We start from the raw sequence: 22,379 nt of genomic DNA, 5'->3' as shown, positions 1-22,379 counted from the left end.
AACAGGCAAATTTGTCCTGTGTGCACAGAAATCAGGAAAGGGTACAGTGGGGCAGGATTGAGGGTTGACTAAAGTGTTGAATGGGAGGATGGGGTGGAGGGGGTTAGTGGGGTGCTGGGGTTTTCCTGAGAAGCTGTTTTTCACCTGGTGCTTTTAGCATGTGTTTCTTCACTTTCTCTATATTCAGCAAACCATTTGCTTAGGTCTTTTTATGTATATTATATTTCAGTACAAAGTTTAAAAAATTCAGCATTTCAATTTCTTGAATTTTGAATTATTAAACTCTTTTGTACCTAAAGAGAGTGAGCCTGTTGCTTTACACACATTTATAACAAATCCTTAAAAGATTAATTTCTTGAACTGCAGGAAAAGCAGGCCTCCAAATCAGCCAGCACTTGCATTCTTGGCAAAGTCTATTCCTGTTGTCTGGGTCTTGATTGTGAAAGCATTGCCTAAACTCGAGTTCTGTAAATGAATTTGAAAGAGCTTCTATTTATTTATTTTTTAATCTCCTGAGGTTACAGATGGTAGATCTGAATAGGTCTGATTAATCGGAGGGTTTATGAAATACAGAGAGTATTACCAGTTATGCACATTCCAAGAACCTGAACATTTCCAGAGAACTGCCTGGGTTTATAAAAACAAATCAAGGGCAGGTCACGGCATTCACTTTCAGTGGGAGTGCAGGTTCAGACTCTGGCGTTGCTGGGACTCCTGTCTGAGATTTTTCTTTTGCTTTGCAAAGTTTCTGATGGGCGGGGCATCTAGCAATCCCTTTAATTCCCAAGCTGTGTTTCGACTTCCTTTTGGAGCAAGTGGTTTCCTGCACTTTTCACAGTTTTTACAGAGGAGAACCTGACACAGCGGTGAGCACTGTCAATGCTAGATGTGCCCTGAAGGGTCTCCAAAATGAGATTTCCAGCAAAAATCGTGTGGCTTGTGTTGTGGACCGTTTGTGTCACAGAAGGTAAGAGTTTTGCTTTTTATTTTTTTCCTGTATTGCAAAACATTTGCTAACATCCTTTTTACGGCAGTAAGAAAAACTTGGTCTAGAAGATGTGATTTCATTACTGTTCTGTGGCCTCCTGTGTGAGACACTTTTGACATTGTGAATAATGTCAAAAAATATAAGCAGCTTATTTGAATGGCATATCTGAATATTCATCATAATTTTATTTAATATAAAATTTTAGAAAATGTTTTAATAATTATTTTAAAAAACTGTAACATGTCGTAATTGCAATTATCATAGAATGCACCTTATCTTTTTTTTTTTGCTTAGAATTTTCACCTTATGTGAAAGTATTAAGAAGTATGTGAACATATACAGAACAAGAAAATAAATTAGAAAATAAAAGCCTTCATATTACAATGATTGGACTTATTTCAGATACAGGTGTTAAATCTTTCTAAAGAAAAATTTACTTATCATTTACAATTGATACTGTGATGGCCTTAAAAGTCTTAGAGTCAAACATCACTTGCATCATTAGAATGAAAATATATAAATTTGAAAAAAAAATTGCATATGCAACCTTCGTAAAAGTTGCTCAATAGGGTTTTTTTCCCCTCAAAAGTTGTATATAAAATATTCTAGAAGAATAGCCTTTAGGAGTAATACATCTGCATGGAGGGTTTTTTTCTTTATATCAATAAGAAAATTTCTGGATAATTAAACTCTATTACTTTTTCCTCATAGATGAAAAAATTTCTTTGTGGAGGAAATTTGGTTTTCTAGTTCATTTTAGGTAACCAATTATGGGATAGATATATGACTGACATTTTTTAAAGTTATCATTCATGAATTTCCAGCATTTTTCACTAAGTCAACAAATTTTGATCAAAAGCTTATTTCAAGTCAACCTCTAGGCAATGAGGAATATTAGCAAATAAACAAAACCCCTATTCTTGAGTATGGTTCAATCTAGAAAATAAAGGCAGTTTTTTTTTTTTTTTTAAGTTATATCCTTTAGTAATTTTTTCAGATTTTCTCAAATGTGTTTAAGACTTTTTAAAAGATAAAGTCTTTTCTTGTTATACATGCTAATATGTGATTGCTTGATTTTTAGCTTATAAACCTTATATTTAGCCACTTTTTAAACTAGGTATACAATCATTTCCCCATCCATAAAAATATTGCAATAATAACTAATATTACAAGAAAATATACAAAGAGATAATTACATTGGCAAAGAGTTCTGGAACAATGTAATGTTATCAATACCAAGCATCTTTTTCTTTACACAAGTATTTCTGTCTTTTCTTTAATAAGAGTACTTTTAGTGCTTCCCGATTGACATCCTGTTTGCTGAGGTTTTCTGTCTACGGCATTTGTCAAGCTAGGGAAGATTTGTTTTGTTTCTAGCTCATGTTTAAAGCTAAGGATTGATGCTAAATTTAATTAAACTGTTTCAGTGATAACAAAGTGAAACTTGAATTATTATTAAAATTGTTTGCTACAAAGAATAAATGATAAAAACTAAGTAGCAGTGATTTAAATTCCTTGCTCTCTAATTTATTTCAGCCTACTCATTTCATTTGTATTTTATGTTTCATCGACGTATGTTGAATGGACATCAGTTTCCACTAATGAACTGAGCATTAGCATTACAATTAGCAATACCCATTACAGTGAGAATGGCTATCAACCTGGTCACAGTCTAGATAAAGTACAGCTTTAGTATTTAAAGTAATGTTTAGATTAGCCTCATGGTTTTCACAAAAAACACCCCCAATGCACAAGTTAGTAGAGAAAAATTACATGAGTTTTCAGTGGATATGGGGACTTCCCTCATAGCTCAGTTGGTAAAGAATCTGCCTACAATGCAGGAGACCCCAGTTCAATTCCTAGGTCAGGAAGATCCCCTGGAGAAGGGATAGGCTACACTCCAGTATTCTGGTCTGGATAAATCCATGGGGTCACAAAGAGTTGGACATGACTGAGTGAGTTTCACTTTTTCAATGGGTAAAGAATTTCTCTTTTACTGCTTGTTCACCAAATATTTCTGAAACTGTTAGTTCAAATGTCAATCAATTTCATCAGTTTAACATACCTAACAGAAATTTTATTAAAGAGTGGCCTTAGTCATTTAAAAATATACACATATACCACAACATCTGCCTCTTTTTTTGTCTCCTGTGTAGAAATAACTACAGAATACAAATTGAGAGGTTGAGAAATACTGAATTGAATACTGAATGCTAAGTTGAGACATTGAGAAAAGACAGTTGTGTCTGCCATCACAACGGGCTTCACTCAACTAGATATAGCATTTCAGCATTTCCTACATGGTCTTTGTCTTGTTGGGTGTGAACATTCCTTAACAATACTAATCACTACTAAAAAGGAATAGTAACCAACAGGAAGAATTTATAACCTCAACTCTCCATTAGTTTTTCCTTTATACTGGAGACCAAGTAGTACCTTTTAAATGCAGTAGGTTATCTGCATTTTCATCCTTAGTTGAACAAGAACATGAGTTGCTTCAGGGGGAATTATCCCATGCTACTAAGAATCTGGTCAGATTTACAGAGTTTAGAATGACAGTTCCTCAGTTATAAGACATTGTTTCTGCCTTCTGGAATATCTTGTGACCAATTTTTCAAGAAGACCTTTTAAGATCCAAAAAGTGTATATGCTTTGAAATTAACCATGGCCCCCAAATTCCAGGATGATTAAAGTAAATAAATCAAAACATAGCTGAAGCATGTCCAAGGCATGATGGCTATGTTGCTTGGCAAGACATGTGTTTTCTAATTCTGGAGGTTAAAAGGGTAAAAACATTCTTTCAGGACCTGAAATATGTTACATATCAGAGAGATTCTATTCCAACACAGAGAGGAGAACTTATTTGTTTAATATATTTTACTGTTTCAAGTACAAGGTGGTTTTGAATCAGAGTTAAATCTAATGTAAAAAATTTGATACTGTGATCATAAAAATTAATTATAAATTCATAAAAATACTTTTTAATGTAAAAATATCTGACATAAGAATTAATTATAAATTAATAATAATTGTTCTTTTACAAGGATAGATGTGAATGTCACATATAGTTATCTAATCTATAAAACTAAACTCTGTGTTTCAATTCTAGTGTGATAAGTAAGAATCCATCCTCTCCAGAAAAATCACACATTTTCAGATCTAGTAGTGTAAGCGTTTACCTATATGGTGTGACTTAAAGTAGAGCAATAGAAAAGTTTTCTTCAATATCTTCTGTTCTCTTAAAATGTACATATTAATAATACTATAAATTCAACCAGTCTGAAATTTATGTGGAAGGCCATATGTGAGTAAGAGTTGGGGTAGTTAAATTTAGTCATCATGATTTACTGTGAATTACATGTTGATAAGTTTTCTGCAACAGTTTTAGTGGGCAAAGGGTAGCAACAAATGAAGGTAAGAACAGAATAAGCAATTTGGAAGATGAAGTGTTTCCAGGAAGGAAGATCTGATGGAGGAAGTGCTCTCTGGGTGCTTTGACAAAGGGTGGAACAAAGCCCCCAGGGCGGCCAGGAGAGGGAAAGCCTTGCTGATTTTAAGTTTAGGTCCAGCCTGGGAATGCACATTCTACTCTTTTGCCTGCATGTAATTTTAAACTAGGGGCTTCCCAAATGGCGCTAGTTGTAAAGAACCCGCTTGCCATTGCAGGAGACAAGAAATGCGCATTAAATCCCTCGGTTGGAAAGATCCCCTGGAGGAGGGCACAGCAACCCACTCCAGTATTCTTGCCTGGAGAATTCCATTGACAGAAGAGTCTGGAGGTCTATAGCCAATAGGGTCACACAGAGTTGGACACAACTGAACTGACTTAGCATGCAATTTTAAACTAAAACTAAATTATTTAAGTATTGCTAAAATTATTCTTAGCTCGAAGTATGTTTTCAAATACAAGTGGAAGCACAGATAAGGAGGCATTCTTTATCTGGGGGCCTTTATGGCTAGGGCTTGAGCCTCAGTCTGAGTTGACCCATTTTTATTCCCTCAGTCTGTGACGATCCTTCGCTTTTGGCCATGTTTCCTTCTTCTCAGCTCACCTCCTCCCCCTTCTCACCCCACACACCATCCCCCACCTGCCTGCCCTGAGATTCTGCCAAGCAACCTGTCCTGTGGTCACTTAACTAATGTGCACTTTACCCATTTCTTAACATCTTGAACCAGTCTCAGGACATAGTGCTTAAAAGGGACATGATGTCACTGAAAAAATAGTGTTGTATTTTAGCTTAAGACTAAAAGGAAACATTATAAAAATGGTTCAGAGAAAGTAAAGTAATGGAACAGGAAAAAAAATCCCAAAAATAATACAAGTAAAAAGATTTGACAGAGTACTTTTATTTGTTTTGACATTTTGACTGAGAGAGCCAAGTTTCCCCTAAACCTTGTTAACCAGAAATTTAATAGATAGAAAAGTGATTATAGAAATGTTCCTTCAAAGGTTTTCTGAAGTTTTCTGAACTAAATTAAAGTGATTCTGAACTTCAAAAAGTATAAAATAAATTCAAATATAGGGCCCATAAACAAAATGTAGAATGAAATTTTACAGATGCTAAATTTTTTGGGTTCATGCAACAGAGCACTAAAGATTTGCACCCTTGTCTTATCTTTTACTTTTGCTCCCATCTATGATGCCTTTTCTCCAGGTTATCCATTCAGTTCAGTGCAGTTCAGTTGCATCCGACTCTTTGTGACCCCATGGACTGCAGCACACCAGGCTTCCCTGTCCATCACCAACTCAGCATGATCTTGCTGAAACTCTTGCCCATCGAGTCAGTGATGCCATCCAACCATCTCTACTCTGTCATTCCCTTCTCCTTCTGCCTTCAGTCTTTCCCAGCATCACGGTCTTTTCCAAGGAGTCAGTTCTTCACATCAGGTGGCCAAGGTATTGGAGCTTCCGCTACAACATCAGTCCTTCCAATGAATATTCAGGATTGATTTCCTTTAGGATTGACTGGTTTGACCTTGCTGTCCAAGGGACTCTCAAGAGTCTTCTCCAATATTGCAATTCAAAAGCATTAATTCTTCGGCACTCAACTTTCTTTATGGTTCAACTCTCACATCCACACATGACTACTGGAAAAACCATAGCTTTGACTAGACGGATCTTTGTTGGCAAAGTAATGCCTATGCTTTTTAATAGGCTGTCTAGGTTTGTCTTAGCTTTTCGTTCAAGGACAAGTGTCTTTTAATTTCATGGCTGCAGTCACCATCTGCAGTGATTTTGAAGCCCAAGAATGCATGTTGATGTATGGCAAAACCAATACAATATTGTAAAGTAAAAAAATAATAATAATAATAATATAATTAAAAATAAAATAAAATAATAAAAACTAAAAAAAAATTGCAAAACAGTAAAAAAAAAAAATAGAAAGAAAGAAAATAAAGTCTGTCATTTTTTCCATTTTTTCCCCTGTCTATTTCCCATAAAGTGATGGAATCAGATGCCATGATCTTCAGTTTTTGAATGTTGAGTTTGAAGCCAGCTTTTTAACTCTCCTCTTTCACTTTCATCAAGAGGCTCTTTAATTCCTCTTCACTTTCTGCCTTAATGGTGGTGTTAGCTGCATATCTGAGGTTATTGATATTTCTTCCTGAAATATGGATTCCAGCTTGTGCTTCATCCGGTCTGACATTTTACAGGTTATCCATATTCTACAGATAAAATGGAAAGTCTCTGGGATGGCTTTGCATTCATTCATTCATTCTTTTGTTCATTCAATAATTTTTTTTGTTTTTGAGTGATTGCTAAATACCAGGCACTATGACACTAAACACTTTCCAAGCACCTCCTATTTGGGAGGAAAAAAAGCAATGATTATTATATATCACTAATATATTTATTTTATCATATATTTTGATGGAGATAAATGAAAACACTATAGGATCACTTAGGGAAGGCAAGATACTCAGACTGGAATGAAAGGATGGAGTAGGGTGGGGTTGAGGAATTGGTTTGTAAGAAGTGCAATGAAGAGAGGGAAATATATCAGAGTTGTGATGACATCATGAGTAGGTTCTGACAGTTGAATGGGAGTTAACCAGGTGAGGGTTGACAAGGAGGATATTGATTTTAAGAAGATTCAAATGTGTACTCAAAGGACTAAAAGTAGCCCTGTAAAGCCAGAGGAATCCAATCACTTTCCATATTTCTAATTCTTTAATCAATTGAACTTGTCCAAATAATATGGGTAAAATTGAGTATCATGTGTCCTGTTTTTCTCCCCTTTCTTTTTTCATATGTATCCCCACGATTGTTGTGATAGTCCTTATTCTCTGGGAAGTTACATTTTGATAGGAGGACAGATGAAATTCTAGTAAACATAAACATAACTCTGAATCATGAATTACGTTGTGAAGAAAACGAAGCAGGGGCTGAGGGAACATGACACAGAAGGGGTAGTGGGGTGTCCAGTGGGTCTTGGAGCCTAGAGATAAGTGGATCCCTTGGAGGGAGCAGCATAGGAATAGAGCCTGAAAGATGAGACAGCTAGTCACTAAGTGCCTGAGGTTAAAGAGACTGAGGAGTGAAACAACATGTGCAAAAGGCCTAAGGGGAAAAAATTCATTTGAGATGTTCAACTAAATCTAAACAATCAAACTATGGTGGCTTTGGCATTGTGAATAAACGATGGAGGTGATAAGATGAAATCAGAGAATGACAAGAGCCAAATACAGATTCTAAAGCCAAGAGCAGGAGACATACAAGGATAAGGAGAAGTCAGGGGAATTTTAATCCCAGAAGCGACATGACCAGATTTGCAAAAATCACTTGTGGCTCTGATGCTAATGTGAGAGGGGAGCTTGGGGACTAGTTAGCAGGTTGAGTTATCATCAAGCTGACAGATGATGCTAATCAGAACTAACATTTTAGAGATAGCAGTGGAAAGATGAAAAAACAGTGTGGTTGATGGTAATATCTTTTTCTCATGGAGACAAGAGATGCCATTTAAAGTTCTTGGACATGTCTGTTTTTTCAGTTAGCATAATGTCTTCAAGATTTAGCCATGTTGTTGCATGTATCAAAGTCTCCTTCGTTTATAAGGCTGAGTAATATTCCATTATATATCTGCTATATCCATTTGTCTATTGATGGACACTGGGATGTTTCCATTGTTTGGCTCTTGTGCTCCTTTGAGTATTGGTATGCAGGTATCTCTTCGGGTCCCTGCTTTCATTTCTTTTGGTTCCATGCCTAGGAGTTGAGTTGCACACTTTGTGTGCTAAGTTAATTCAGTTGTGTCCATCTGTTTGTGACCCAGTGGACTGTAGCCCTCTAGGCTCCTCTGTCCATGGGATTTTCCAAGCAAGAATACTGGAGGGGGTTGCCATGCCCTTATTCAGAAGATCTTCTTGACCCAGGAATCAAACTCCTGCCGCTTACGTCTCCCGTATTGGCTCCCTGCATTGGGTTCTTCACAGTAGCGCCACCTGGGAATTGCTGAATCATATGTTAACACTGTTTAACTTTTTGGGGAACTGCTAAACTGTTTTCCACAATGGCTGTACCATAGTGGTTAAGTATAAAATATAAAATTTATTCTTTCAGAGTCCTGAACTCATTCAAGTAAATGATTCATCTACTAAAAGAAAAAAAAAAAAAAAGTTCATGGAAAAAGCACCAGAGGCTTTAGTATCATGTGAAGTATAATCAGTATGAGAACTCTTTTTATAGTAAATATGTCTACATAGAGTAAATATTGTGAGAAGCTAGTAGGAAGATTTTATGAAAGTGATGTATTCTTGTCTTTCATGTCTGGTTGTTCAAAACAAGTAACAGGGAGATAAATATACTTTATGTAACTGCATTGCTTTAATAAAAATCATTTAAATTGAATAACGGATAAGAGAATTTTACTTTTTCCTTGCATGAGCATAAGGAAAGGATAGGAACTAAATTCGTCAGAATGGTAGTATATTAGTGAAAATTGGTGCTCCACTCGTGATGCTGCCATCTACATTTGGAATTCGGCAGATTAATTTTTCCGGTAACCTAAATGCCATGAAGTGGATCTGAATTTAGAAAGTGTAATTATCCTGTACTTAAACACAAAATTTCCATGTTATTAAAAAAAAGATCTTTAATTTGAAAAAGCGAAACCAAAAGCTCGGGCTTCTTGGGGAGAGGGAGGGGGCGCTGGTAGGTAGAGGTACAGGCAGTTTGTATTGTTTTATGGTGGGGTGTTTGCACCATCTAGTGGAGAGAAAGTATGTTTACTTAAATTTTAGAAAACAAAACTAATGTGGACTCACAAAAGTTCCCTAACAGATGTGCCACACATTTGCAAAAACGTCAAGGAAAAACTAGGGCACTTGAAAGCCCACGTAAGTGTTATATATTACGGAAAAATGAATTTCCATGTGAACTTTCTGTTCCATGAAATGTAGAAAGTTTTCAAAATGGGATCCAGCTCAGTAGATTATTTTTTCCCCTTGTCTTTATGAAAAGAAATTCTAGAATAGAATGTTAGACCATTATTATAAAACCAACTAAGAAACGAAGTTTAGCAATGAACATAATATCAACAAATAAATATGGTGAGAAGCATTTTTGACTTTGCCATTTTTAAGTAATGTGTTGAGCATATACTAATGAAATCATCCTAATATTGAGAGTGCTGCTGCTGCTGCTAAGTCGCTTCAGTCGTGACCGACTCTGTGTGACCCCAGAGACGGCAGCCCACTAGGTTCCCCCGTCCCTGGGATTCTCCAGGCAAGAACACTGGAGTGGGTTGCCATTTCCTTCTCCAATGCATGAAAGTGAAAAGTGAAAGTGAAGTCACTCAGGTTGTCTACTTGAAAGTTACACAGTCTTGTCCGACTCCTAGCGACCCCATGGACTGCAGTCTACCAGGCTCCTCCATCCAAGGGATTTTTCCATGCAAAAGTACTGGAGTGGGGTGCCATTGCCTTCTCCAAAAATCGAGAGTAGTTATATCTAAATTAAGTAAAAAGAAGTTTTGAAAAGATTATCAATTATAATAAGTAGACATTAGCTTCATTATTAATTGTATCTATTCCTCTCTTTATATGTCATATTGTTAATGAATTACTTTTTTCAGAAAATAAGAATCATATGGTATAGGCAGATTTTATTACATAATACCTTTATTGTGAAGTATATGAGTGAATAAAATATGTGTGCTGTATTAAAAATAATTCTAACTGCCCATGGAAACAAATAGAGCTTTCTGAGCGTCCCCAACATACCCTTGGGTTTCTTTTGGATTAATACCCTTTCCTTTCTTCCAGAAGAAAACGTTATTTTAATATTTATGGTAATTATATTTTTGCTCTTCCTTCCTAGTTTTTAAAGGTTTATGTACACATCCCTCTTATATATGCTTGTTCTTGAATATTATGTAGATGAAATAATTTTGTAACACTTGATGTCTTCTTACTTCATGTGATTGCTATCATTTGTTTCTGTACCATTTTGTGGCATTGGTGTGATATTGAAATGCAGAAATATACACAAATTTCAATCCATTCAATAGTTGACAGACGTTGAAGTTATTTCCATTTTTAATTATGAAAAAACACATATGACTATAAAATATTACCATACATGAAAATCTAGTTTAGTGTATTCCTAGGAATAAAATAGCTCTTCAGTTCAGTTCAGTCTCTCAATCATGTCCGACTCTTTGCGACCCCATGGGCTGCAGCACACCAGGCTTCCCCGTCCATTACCAACTCATGGAGATGACTCAAACTCATGTCCATCGAGTCAATGATGCCATCCAACTATCTCATCCTCTGTCATCCCCTTATCCTCCTTCCTTCGATCTTTCCCAGCATCAGATCAGACCAGATCAGTCCCTCAGTCGTGTCCAACTCTTTGTGACCCCATGAATCGCAGCACGCCAGGCCTCCCTGTCCATCACCAACGCCCGGAGTTCACTCAGACTCACGTCCATCGAGTCAGTGATGACATTCAGCCATCTCATCCTCTGCCGTCCCCTTCTCCTCTTGCCCCCAAATCCCTCCCAGCATCAGAGTCTTTTCCAATGAGTCAACTCTTCGCATGAGGTGGCCAAAGTACTGGAGTTTCAGCTTTGGCATCATTCCTTCCAAAGAAATCCCAGGGCTGATCTCCTTCAGAATGGACTGGTTGGATCTCCTTGCAGTCCAAGGGACTCTCAAGAGTCTTCTCCAACACCACAGTTCAAAAGCATCAATTCTTCAGCGCTCAGCCTTCTTCACAGTCCAACTCTCACATCCATACATGACCACAGGAAAAACCATAGCCTTGACTAGACAAACCTTTGTTGGCTAAGTAATGTCTCTGCTTTTGAATATGCTGTCTAGGTTGGTCATAACTTTCCTTCCAAGGGGTAAGCGTCTTTTAATTTCATGGCTGCAGTCACCATCTGTAGTGATTTTGGAGCCCAGAAAAATAAAGTCTGACACTGTTTCCACTGCTTCCCCATCTATTTCCCATGAAGTGATGGGACCGGATGCCATGAACTTAGTTTTCTGAATGTTGAGCTTTAAGCCAACTTTTTCACTCTCCACTTTCACCTTCATCAAGAGGCTTTTTAGTTCCTCTTCACTTTCTGCCATAAGGGTGGTGTCATCTGCATATCTGAGGTTGCATCAGGGTCTTTCAAACGAGTCAGTTCTTCGCATCAGGTGGCCAAAATATTGGAGCTTCAGCATCAGTCCTTCCAATGAATCAGGACTGATTGCCTTCAGGATGGACTGGTTGGATCTCCTTGCAGTCCAAGGGACTCTCAAGAGTCTTTCCAACACCACAGTTCAAAAGCATCAATTCTTCAGTGCTCAGCTTTCTTTATAGTCCAACTCTCAGATCTATACATGACTATTGGAAAACCATAGTTTTGACTAGACAGAACTTTATTGGCAAAGTAATGTCTCTGCTTTTTAATATGCTATCTAGGTTGGTCATTACTTTCCTTCCAAGGAGCAAGTGTCTTAATTTCATGGCTGCAGTCACCATCTGCAGTGATTTTGGAGCCCCCCAAAATAAAAGTCTGCCACTGTTTCCACTGTTTCCCTATCTATTTGCCATGAGGTGATGGGACTGGATGCCATGATCTTAGTTTTCTGAATGTTGAGCTTTAAGCCAACTTTTTCACTCTCCTCTTTCACTTTCATCAAGAGGCTCTTTAATTCTTCTTCACTTTCTGCCATAAGGGTGGTGTCATCTGTGTATCTGAGGTTATTGATGTTTCTCCCAGTAATCTTGATTCCAGCTGTGCTTCCTCCAGCCCAGCGTTTCTCATGATGTACGCTGCATGTAAGTTAAATAAGTAGAGTGATAATATACAGCCTTGACGTACTCTTTTTTCTGTTTGGAACCAGTCTGCTGTTCCATGTCCAGTTCTAACTGTTGCTTCCTGACCTGCATACAGATTTCTCAAGAGGCAGGTCAGGTGGTCTGGCATTCCCATTTGTTGAAGAATTTTCCACAGTTTGTTGTGATCCACACAGTCAAAGGCTTTTTGGCATAGTCAATAAAGCAGAAGTAGATGTTTTTCTGGAACTCTCTTGCTTTTTTGATGATCCAGCGGATGTTAGCCATTTGATCTCTGGTTCCTCTGCCTTTTCTAAATCCAGCTTGAACATCTGGAAGTTCATGGTTCATGTACTGTTGAACTCTAGCTTGTTGAATTTTGAGCATTATTCTACTAGCATGTGAGATGAGTCCAATTGTGCAGTAGTTTGAACATTGCCTTTCTTTGGGATTGGCATGAAAACTGACCTTTTCCGGTCCTGTAGCCACTGCTGAGTTTTTCCAAATTTGCTCGCAGACTGAGTGCAGCACTTTCACTGCACCATCTTTTAGGATTTGAAATAGCTCAACTGGAATTCCATCACCTCCACTAGCTTTCTTCATAGTGATGCTTCCTAAGGCCCACTTGACTTTACATTGCAAGATGTTTGGATCTAGGTGAGTGATCAAATCATCATGGTTATCTGGGTTGTGAAAATTTTTTTTGTATAGTTCTTTGGTGTATTCTTGCCACCTCTTCTTATTATCTTCTGCTTCTGTTAGGTCCATACCATTTCTGTCCTTTATTGTGCTCACCTTTGCATGAAATGTTCCCTTGGTATCTCTGATTTTCTTGAAGAGATAGCTAGTCTTTCTCATTCTATTGTTTTCCTCTGTTTCTTTTCACTGATCACTGAGAAAGTCTTTCTTATCTCTCCTTGCTATTCTTTAGAACTCTGCATTCAAATGGGTATATGTTTCCTTTTCTCCCTTACTTTTGGCTTCTCTTCCTCTCAAAGCTATTTGTAAGGCCTCCTCAGACAGCCATTTTGCTTTTTTGCATTTCTTTTTCTTGGGGGTGGTCTTGATCCTTGCCTCCTGTACAAAGTCACCAACCTCTGTCCATAGTTCTTCAGGCACTCTGTCATATATAATCCCTTAAATCTATTTCTCGCTTCCACTGTATAATTGTAAGGGATTTGATTTAGGTCATACCTGAATGGTCTCGTGGTTTTTCCCTACTTTCTTCAATTTAAGTCTGAATTTGACAATAAGCAGTTCATAATTTGAGCCACAGTCAATCCCAGTCTTGTTTTTGCTGAGTGTATAGAGCTTCTCCATCTTTGGCTGCAAAGAATATAATCAATCTGATTTAGGTGTTGACCATCTGGTGATGTCCATGTGTAGAGTCTTCTCTTGTATTGTTGGAAGAGGGTGTTTACTATGACCAGTGCATTCTCTTGGAAAAACTCTATTAGCCTTTTCCCTGCTTCATTCTGTATTCCAAGGACAAATTTGCCTGTTACTCCAGGTGTTTCTTGACCTGGTACTTTTGCATTCCAGTCCCCTATAATGAAAAGGACATCTTTTTTGGGTGTTACTTCTAGAAGGTCTTGTAGGTCTTCATTGAACCATTCAACTTCAGCCTCTTCAGCATTACTGGTCAGGGCATAGACTTGTATTACTGTGATATTGTATGGTTTGCCTTGGAAACGATCAGAGATCAGTCTGTTATTTTTGAGATTGCATCCAAGTACTGCATTTCAGAGTCTTTTATGAATTGCTATTTCCTTCTCTATGGGATCTTCCCAGATCAGGGATCAAACCCACATTTCCTGCGTTAGCAGGCAGATCAGAGAAGGCAATGGCAACCCACTCCAATACTCTTGCCTGGCAAATCCCATGGACGGAGGGGCCTGGTGGGCTGCAGTCCATGGGGACGCTAGGAGTTGAACACGACTGAGCGACTTCACTTTATTTTTTTTGCTTTCATGCATTGGAGAAGGAAATGGCAAGCCACTCCAGTGTTCTTGCCTGGAGAATCCCAGGGACAGGGGAGCCTAGTGGGCTGCCATCTATGGGGTCTCACAGAGCCGGACACGATTGAAGCGACTTAGCAGCAGCAGCAGCAGGCAGATTCTTTACCTTGGAAAAACCAGGGAAGCCTGCACTGTGGGTAAGCAGGTCTAAACTTCATAGGGCTGGCTGTCAGAAAGGGCGGAGCACAGGTAAGGAAGCTGAGTCTGCAGTACAGTTTCTTCTCTCTTTTGGATCAGGTTCAGTGCTGCTTTAAAAGCCATTCAAGTGATTTAATCAGGCTCACACCAGTTATCCAGGATAATCAGCTTGTTTAAAATTAAGTGTTTAGGATTATATCTAAACATGTAGCTTCTCAGCAGTACCTAGATTAGTGTTGGTTTAACTAACTGAGGATGGATGCCCAGTCACGCTGACTCCTTATCAAAGCTATCACAGCTGATTCATATCTCTTCATTCCTCTGGACATTGTTATCTTTCAAGTTATATCCTTCATTTTCTGTTCTCTTCTGTCAGTTAACACATGGTTGTCCTGTATTTTATGTATATGTATGTGTGTATGAGTATATATGTATTTTAAATTATATAAGACTACAGTTTTATTGTTTCACAGTTGGTATTCTCTTAGACTTATTTGTTTAGGTACTGTTTTTGTTTTTCTTTCATTACAAACCTTATACCTGAGATAGTTTTCCTTTTTCTAAAGTACATATTTCATTTTCCCTTAATGTGAATCTATAAAGCAAATTCTCTCACATTCTATTAATTGAAATCTTGAACCTTAAAAAAATTGTTCCTTTGTGTCGAATTCTAAGTAGACAATTATTGCTTTATGCACATAGAAGTGATAAGTTAACAACTTCTGGTTTCCATTACTTTTGCTGAAAAGTCAGCTTTAAGTACTTACCATTCTGATCCTTGATCACTATAGTATATCTTTATTAGAAACAAAAAGTATATAATACCTTCTCCCTTACTCTTATGCTAACATTTAGCCATATTATTAAATATTCCCCAAAACACAATTTTCAAAAACCATAAAATATTTCCTCAGTGAATGTACCACAATATGACAATATTCACATTAACATATCTTATTTTTTCCACTATGAAAATGTTGGAATAAGCATCTTGTACATAAGAATCTTAGAAAAACTTTCATTATTGCTTTAGGATCTTTTTTCTGTTTGAAATTCTTTAATTTACATGAGCATTTTTAAGATTCTTTATCAAATTGCTTTAGTCATCTATACCTCTAATTTTATTTAATATATTTATAACATTTCTTTTTCTACAAAATCAGGTGTCATTCCCTTTACATTTTTGTCATTGAAATTTGTCCAAAAACATCACTTACACTTAATTGTGATGTCTTTGATTTTAGTAATGGTTATGTTATCAGCCATTCTTAAGAAAATGTTCTATCATCCTCCTGTATTTTTCTTTTGGTTGTGTCAGTGCTTTTGTTATTGCAAGAAGTGCTTTTGTGTGACAAATACTTTTGCAGATAATTTTCCTTTGAATTTTGTATAGATTAAATCTTCATTAATAGAATTTTAATTAAAAACATTCTAATATGTGTATACTTTTTACAATTTATTTCCTGAATTCATGAGTTTCCTAATGACAGTTTTCTGAGAAAACTAGGGATTTGATTTTATTCCTTTTTATCTTCAGTGGTTTCTAATTGCTAGAGTGCCAGAGTGGCTTTCAATTTGAGATTGTCAATCACATTTACACATACACTTGACCGCTCCAGCCCCAAGGTTACTGAGGTTCAAGAGATTATATAGAATAGGTGGTAGAGCAGACTGTACAAGATCTTGATGAAGATTTCAGACACCTAGATATGTCATCTCTTTGAATACATATTCAATAACTTCCTTACTAGAGTGACAACACTTTGTCTCCATATCCATTGTTGTTTCTTCAAACCTTAGAATAGTGCCTAATATTTCCTGAATTTGAGAAAGAATGTGCTGTGCTGTGCTTAATCTCTCAGTTGTGTCCAACTCTGTGACCCCATGGACTGTAGCCCATTAGGCTCCTCTGTCCATGGGGACTCTCCAGATAAGACTATGGAGTGGGTTGCTATGCCCTCCTCCAGGGGATCATCCCAACCCAGGAACTGAACCCAGGTCTCCCACATTGCAGCGAATTCTTTACTGTCTGAGTCACCAGTGAAGCCCAAGAATACTGGAGTGGGTAGCCTATTCTTTCTCCAAGGGGATCTTCCCAACCCAGGAATTGAACCAGGTTCTCCTGAATTGCAGGTGGATTCTTTAGCAGCTAAACTACCAGGGAAGCCCTTAGAAAAGAGCAGAATTATAGAATTCAGTGTATCACTTAAAAATAATATAGCAGTGGGATTCTGATGAGCCCATCCCCAGAGAGGACCTGGAACAGAGAATGGCTGGGGCCCAGGGCCTGCTCTGCCTCCTCTCGGACCACATAGACAAGAAGCTCCTGGACGCTGCAGGAGCTAATCTCAAAGTCATTAGCACAATGTCTGTAGGTGTCGACCACTTGGCTTTGGATGAAATCAAGAAGCGTGGGATCCGTGTGGGCTACACTCCGGGTGTCCTGACAGACGCCACGGCCGAGCTCGCCGTCTCCCTGCTGCTTACCACTTGTCGCCGGTTGCCGGAGGCCATCGAGGAGGTGAAGAACGGTGGTTGGACCTCATGGAAACCCCTGTGGATGTGTGGCCACGGCCTTTCACAGAGCACCGTCGGCATCGTTGGCCTGGGGCGCATAGGCCAGGCCATTGCTCGGCGTCTGAAACCATTCGGGGTCCGGAGATTTCTATACACAGGGCGCCAGCCCAGGTCTCAGGAAGCAGCGGAATTCCAGGCAGAGTTTGTGTCCACCCCCGAGCTGGCCGCCGAGTCCGATTTCATCGTTGTGGCCTGCTCCTTAACACCGGCGACCAGGGGGCTCTGCAACAAGGACTTCTTCCAGTGGATGAAGAAAACAGCTGTGTTTGTCAACATCAGCAGGGGAGAAGTGGTAGACCAGGATGACCTGTACCAGGCCCTGGCCAGCGGTCAGATTGCAGCTGCTGGACTGGACGTGACGACCCCAGAACCACTGCCTACCAACCACCCTCTCCTGACCCTGAAGAACTGTGTGATCCTGCCTCACATTGGCAGTGCCACCCACAGGACCCGAAACATCATGTCTGTCTTGGCAGCTGACAACCTGCTGGCTGGCCTGCGAGGGGAGCCGATGCCCAGTGAACTCAAGCTGTAGCCACACAGGGACTCTGGGGGCCAGAGGAAAGTCTGATCTGTACCCATTCTGTGGAGGGAAGACTGGTACTAACAGATGTGCTGCACTTTTGTGGTTGGAAGCATCTGAGCCCCACGTGTGTAATTTTATTAAATAATTCTCAAAGGAAAAAAAAAATAATATAGTAAAGTGTAACTATTTATCTTGAAAGTTATTCTTACAAATCTATATAGATTTAATTTTTTAAGGTAAAAAATATATATTAAGACTTACATGGGATGGACCTGTATAGGTTTTCTTTAAAGCAAAAATAACCTGAAAATACTGCATTTTTCATTGTATTTAAACACCTTTTTTTTTTTGTAGACTGCAAAGAACCCCCTCCCAGAAAAGAAACAGAAATCCTGTCAGGTTCTTGGACTGAACAAACATATCAAGAGGGCACTCAGGCTACATATAAATGCCGCCCTGGATACAGAACTCTGGGGAGTATTGTAATGATGTGCAGGGGTGGAAAATGGGTGTCTCTTCATCCATCAAGGATATGTCGGAGTAAGTAATTCCTACTTTTGTGAAACCTGTGAAAAGTTGTGAAAAAACTATTTAATTAATAAATATTTAATAAATGCTATTATGGCAATACTGGCTGAATTCTATTGCTAGTGTCATTTAAATACAAAGCAATATATCCTCATCATTCTTAAAAAAGGGGTTGTCATCTTCCAAAATTAAAAAAAAAAGCATACAGATAACTTTGGCATTTTTCACTTTTCTATATTTTCAATTTTGTACTCTAAAACAATATCAGATATCCCTCTTCTTGAACTCCTTTGTAAATTGTTACTTGCTGTGCTACATGCTAACATCATATTCTTTTTCTTTTTCATTTTAGAAAAGCCCTGTGCACACCCTGGAGACACTCCATTTGGTTCTTTCCATCTTGCGGAAGGAACTCAGTTTGAATATGGTGCAAAGGTTGTTTATACGTGTGATGAGGGGTATGTCATCAACAGAAAGAGCAGTTTATAATTCAGATCTTTCATACTGGAAAGAGTAAATAGAAACTGACCTTATTTATGTGTTTAAGGTTATTATATTTTTCTATCAGCATTTTTATAAGTAACATACAAGTAATCTGAAAATGTAAACTATAATGAAAATGATTATATTTGGATAATATGATCATCTCTTCAACATTGAAAAATTAAAATAAATTATAATTACTCTGGTAGAGTATAGTTACAGGAGAGTGGGAAAGTTGTACACATTTAAACAAAAATTCTCTGCAATGAGTCCTCACTGCATCCTATTATGTGCAGAATGAGAATTCCATATCTCAGGGGCAGTGGGAATAGTAACAAAATTAGAGAATGTGGATCTATTTTGATAAAACTTCATACAATTTATGAGAAATCAGACTAACTGAACACTGAAATAGTAACTATCATTCTTTAAGTTTCCACAATCCGTAAATTACGCTGATCACGCAGACCAAAAATGCTGCTATGCTCAGAAGAGTAACTTTGTGCCTTCTAAGCACCTGCTGGATTCCCACAACTCAGCTATTCTTAACCCTGTGTTGTGACTTCCTCAGTGCTTTCTTTCTTGTGACTCCCAGCACCTTGTTTTGAAGAAAGTTTTATATATAGGAAAACTGGATCATTGTACTTTTATACTACATAAATATACACAGGGTGGAGAAATTAACTTGTGGAATTGCTTATTCCACAAAGTGGAATCATTATTCACTCCCCATTTATTTCTTGATTTGAGGCAGTAGAATATTTTAGAGCTTAGGCTTTGAAGTGAGCCCGTATTCCAAAACGCTACCACTTAATAACTATACGTATTTTTAGAAAATAGCTCTTTACTCCAATTTCCTCAGTTATAAAAGCAGAAACATAGCAAGCGCATCACAGACTTGGTGGGAGAAATAAGTACGGCAGGCTATGAGCAAGCAGGGCGGCTTCTCAGGGTCTCCTCAGTGGGGAACGCGGGGCCGGGGCGGGGGCGGTGGGGGGTGGATTCCCGCGGGCGGGGCAGCGCCGGGCTCAGGTTCCAGAGCGCAGTGGGCAGCGCGGCATCAGCACAGGGTCCCAGGCTGAGGCGCCCGGGCGGCCATTTTGAGCTCCGAACGCCGTCTGAAGGGCTGGCTCTGTGGCTTCGGTATGTGGGAGCCTGGTAAAGGAAACTTAGCGCGGAGCGGAAATAAGGTTAGATTTATTCCCCAGCTTCTATTTTCATTCCCCAGAAATTTGAATTTCCGGGGTTAGCCGGTGGCAATAGGAGGATTTGTGTAGAATTTCGCAGAACTCCGGAGAGAGGTTTGGGCGAATGACTGGGTCCCTGGTGGAAAATAGTTAGCAGGAAATGTTCCTCTGTTATTAGGCGGAGCCAATAAAGGAGCCAGAGAAGAACATTTGACAACCAATTATCTTGTTCCTTCGTGTGACAGGGGCACAGAGTAAAAGTTTTAGTTCAAGTTCCCGTGACTTTCATTTACTCTACTGAAACGATTTCTTCCCTTAGAGAATTAGGAACAAATCAGCCCCAATCCAAGAAGGCAAAGTATTTTTTTGAAGGAGAGAGTTTTTTTACTTGTCCAACTAGCAGGACAACTCTCATTCAGGGTCAAAGGAAATGTTTGTTCAGGTACAATTCTTCAGAAGTTTAAAAGAGGCCTTTCCCCCCGCCCCCCCCCCCCTCCAAATTCTCTAGCTTGTGGTTATCAAAATGCCTTTCCTTATTTATTTTTTGAGTAAAAAAAATTTTTTTTTGCTTCCAATTGTCAAATGTAATAAATTTGAGAAGGATTCTTTAAAAAAAAAACAAAAAAAACACTTTGTATTTCGTATGGAGAAGGAAATGGCAATCCGCTCCAGTATTCTTGCCTGGAGAATCCCATGGACAGGGCAGCCTGGTGGGCTGCCCTCCATGGGGTTGCAAAGAGCCAGACACGACTGAAGCGACTTACCATGCATGCATGCATTGGAGAAGGAAATGGCAACCCACTCCAGTATTCTTGCCTGGAGAATCTCAGGGACAGAGGAGCCTGGTGGGGTGCTGTCTATGGGGTAGTACAGATTCGGACATGACTGACGTGACTTAGCAGCAGCAGCAGCAGTATTTTGTATTGGAATATAGCCATTAACAATGTTGTGATAGTTTCAAGTGCACAGCAAAGGAACTCAGCCATACACATACATGTATCCATTCTCCCCAAACTCCCCTCCCATTCAGGCTGCCACATGACATTGAGCATAGTTCCCTGTGCAACTACAGCATCTTTGGTTTGAAGCTCAGGCTTGATGAGTTAGTATAATTTCACACTGAATGACTTATGTAAACGGGCTTGACTTGGTGACCATACTCTGGAAAGCATCGCCAGGATGGAGATGGGAGATGGAGACAAGTGCTGACAATAAGCCACACCAAACTATTATTTATAGCGCTGTCCTTGATAATGTAAAAAAAAAAAAAAAAAAAAAGCACAAAGTGTCCAGAAAATATCACAGTCGTGGAGGGTAGGACTATGGATAGAAATATGGAAAAAGAGTGGACTGGGGTAACATACAGTGAACTGTTGTTTACTGCTTTTATCATGATCTCATGTTTTTATCTTTGGTTTTCGTGATAGTTCATGGAGCTTATTACATTGTTAAGTGTACCTCATTAACTGACTCAACTGGAAAAATAAAAGGGCATGAAACAGTAATGAGTTTGTGTCACGAACCAAGAATTTTGATAATGCAAGTCCATGCACCTGAGGGCTTAATTAAGAGCCTTTCCTGAGGAGGGAGGGAAGCATGTGCTCCTATTAATAGTTTTCCTCTAGAGTTTCTGGATATTTGAAATGGTATCAAACTTAAAACTGCACATAAACACACATCAGCTCACAATTCTGTTAATTTTGATTTTTAGGTATCAGATGGTGGGTGAGATGAATTTCCGTGAATGTGACACAAATGGATGGACCAATGATATTCCCATATGTGAAGGTAGATGTAGAACTAATTTACAAGTATATTAAAGCATATATTTAAAATATGAATCTTTGGGGGAAATGTCTTATATTAAATATTCTTAAAGTCTATAATTAAATATTTCTTACTCAAATTATTTTTGTGGATTCTACTATAGTACAGAGTTGGATCTAATCTTTTATTGCTATGTTGTTAAGTGTTTCAATAACCAAATATAAATACAGGTTCGTCTAATTTAATAGTCCAAGTATTACAGACTAGAAAAAAAAATCTAAGTTTTGTTTTTCCTTTTGGATTCTAACCACTGGGAATAACACACATATCACATTAAAATGAAGATGAGAGTTTCAGCTTTATTAATGAAGGAGTACACAGCCAAATAACCACCCCAATGCAAGGATCTCAGTTAAAAGCTTAACTGGAGAACATAGTTTAAACGTCTCCTTCCTCCTGCCTGACACAGGGAGTTTTCCTATGGTTTTAGTTTACTGAAAAGAGCCAGAAACGAAGGAAGAGCTCTGCCCTTTCTTACTGATCCATAAAGCAAACAGAATGGAAAATTTGCACATCCTGTTCACCGATTTTAAACCACTGATTACAGTCTGTAGTCATCATGAAAATAAGAGTCCCTTTGCTGTCCACCTGAAACTATCACAACATTGTTAATTGACTGTACTCCAATATAAAATAGAAAGAATAATCTGTTGTCATCATGAAAATAGCTTTTCCTAGTTGAATGGTGATGAGTAAGTAGAGAGGAAAAAGAAGAGGTAAATGCAAGACAGAGAGAGTGGAAGGGAGGAAAGAGAGAAAAAGACAGAGGCAGAGGAAGAAGGAAAGAACAGTGATCACTCAAAATTCCCGTTTTCTGAAAAAGAGTGGGAGATCG

General features: G+C 38.4%; 2 protein-coding genes across 3 annotated transcripts in view; both read left to right on the top strand.

Moving 5' to 3' along the window:
* Nucleotides 1-525: 525 nt before the first annotated feature.
* The window catches only part of LOC133227536 (complement factor H), a 396,803-nt gene continuing 374,949 nt past the window's right edge, over nt 526-22,379 (top strand). Inside the window, exons 1-4 of one of the 2 annotated variants that reach the window (XM_061382127.1) lie at nt 526-967; nt 17,874-18,059; nt 18,400-18,505; nt 21,429-21,505. In XM_061382127.1, the coding sequence (XP_061238111.1) occupies nt 910-967; nt 17,874-18,059; nt 18,400-18,505; nt 21,429-21,505 (427 nt within the window). In that variant the 5' untranslated portion in view covers nt 526-909. The remainder of the gene's footprint in view (nt 968-17,873; nt 18,060-18,399; nt 18,506-21,428; nt 21,506-22,379) is intronic. The other variant, XM_061382126.1, reaches the window with a different exon arrangement.
* LOC133227539 (glyoxylate reductase/hydroxypyruvate reductase) lies at nt 13,255-17,684 on the top strand. The gene has a single exon (XM_061382134.1). It carries the CDS (start codon nt 16,686-16,688, stop codon nt 17,526-17,528), a length of 843 nt encoding a protein of 280 aa, XP_061238118.1. The 5' UTR covers nt 13,255-16,685; the 3' UTR covers nt 17,529-17,684.

This window comes from Bos javanicus, chromosome 16 (genome assembly GCF_032452875.1).
Source record: "Bos javanicus breed banteng chromosome 16, ARS-OSU_banteng_1.0, whole genome shotgun sequence".
Lineage (NCBI taxonomy): Eukaryota > Metazoa > Chordata > Mammalia > Artiodactyla > Bovidae > Bos > Bos javanicus.
Note: the sequence above shows the minus strand (reverse complement) of the source record. Positions and strands in the feature narration are given on the sequence as shown.

Bases quoted from the DNA above. Each gene is read 5' to 3' on its own strand.
- LOC133227539 (XM_061382134.1), top strand. From the start codon at position 16,686: ATGGCTGGGGCCCAGGGCCTGCTCTGCCTCCTCTCGGACCACATAGAC.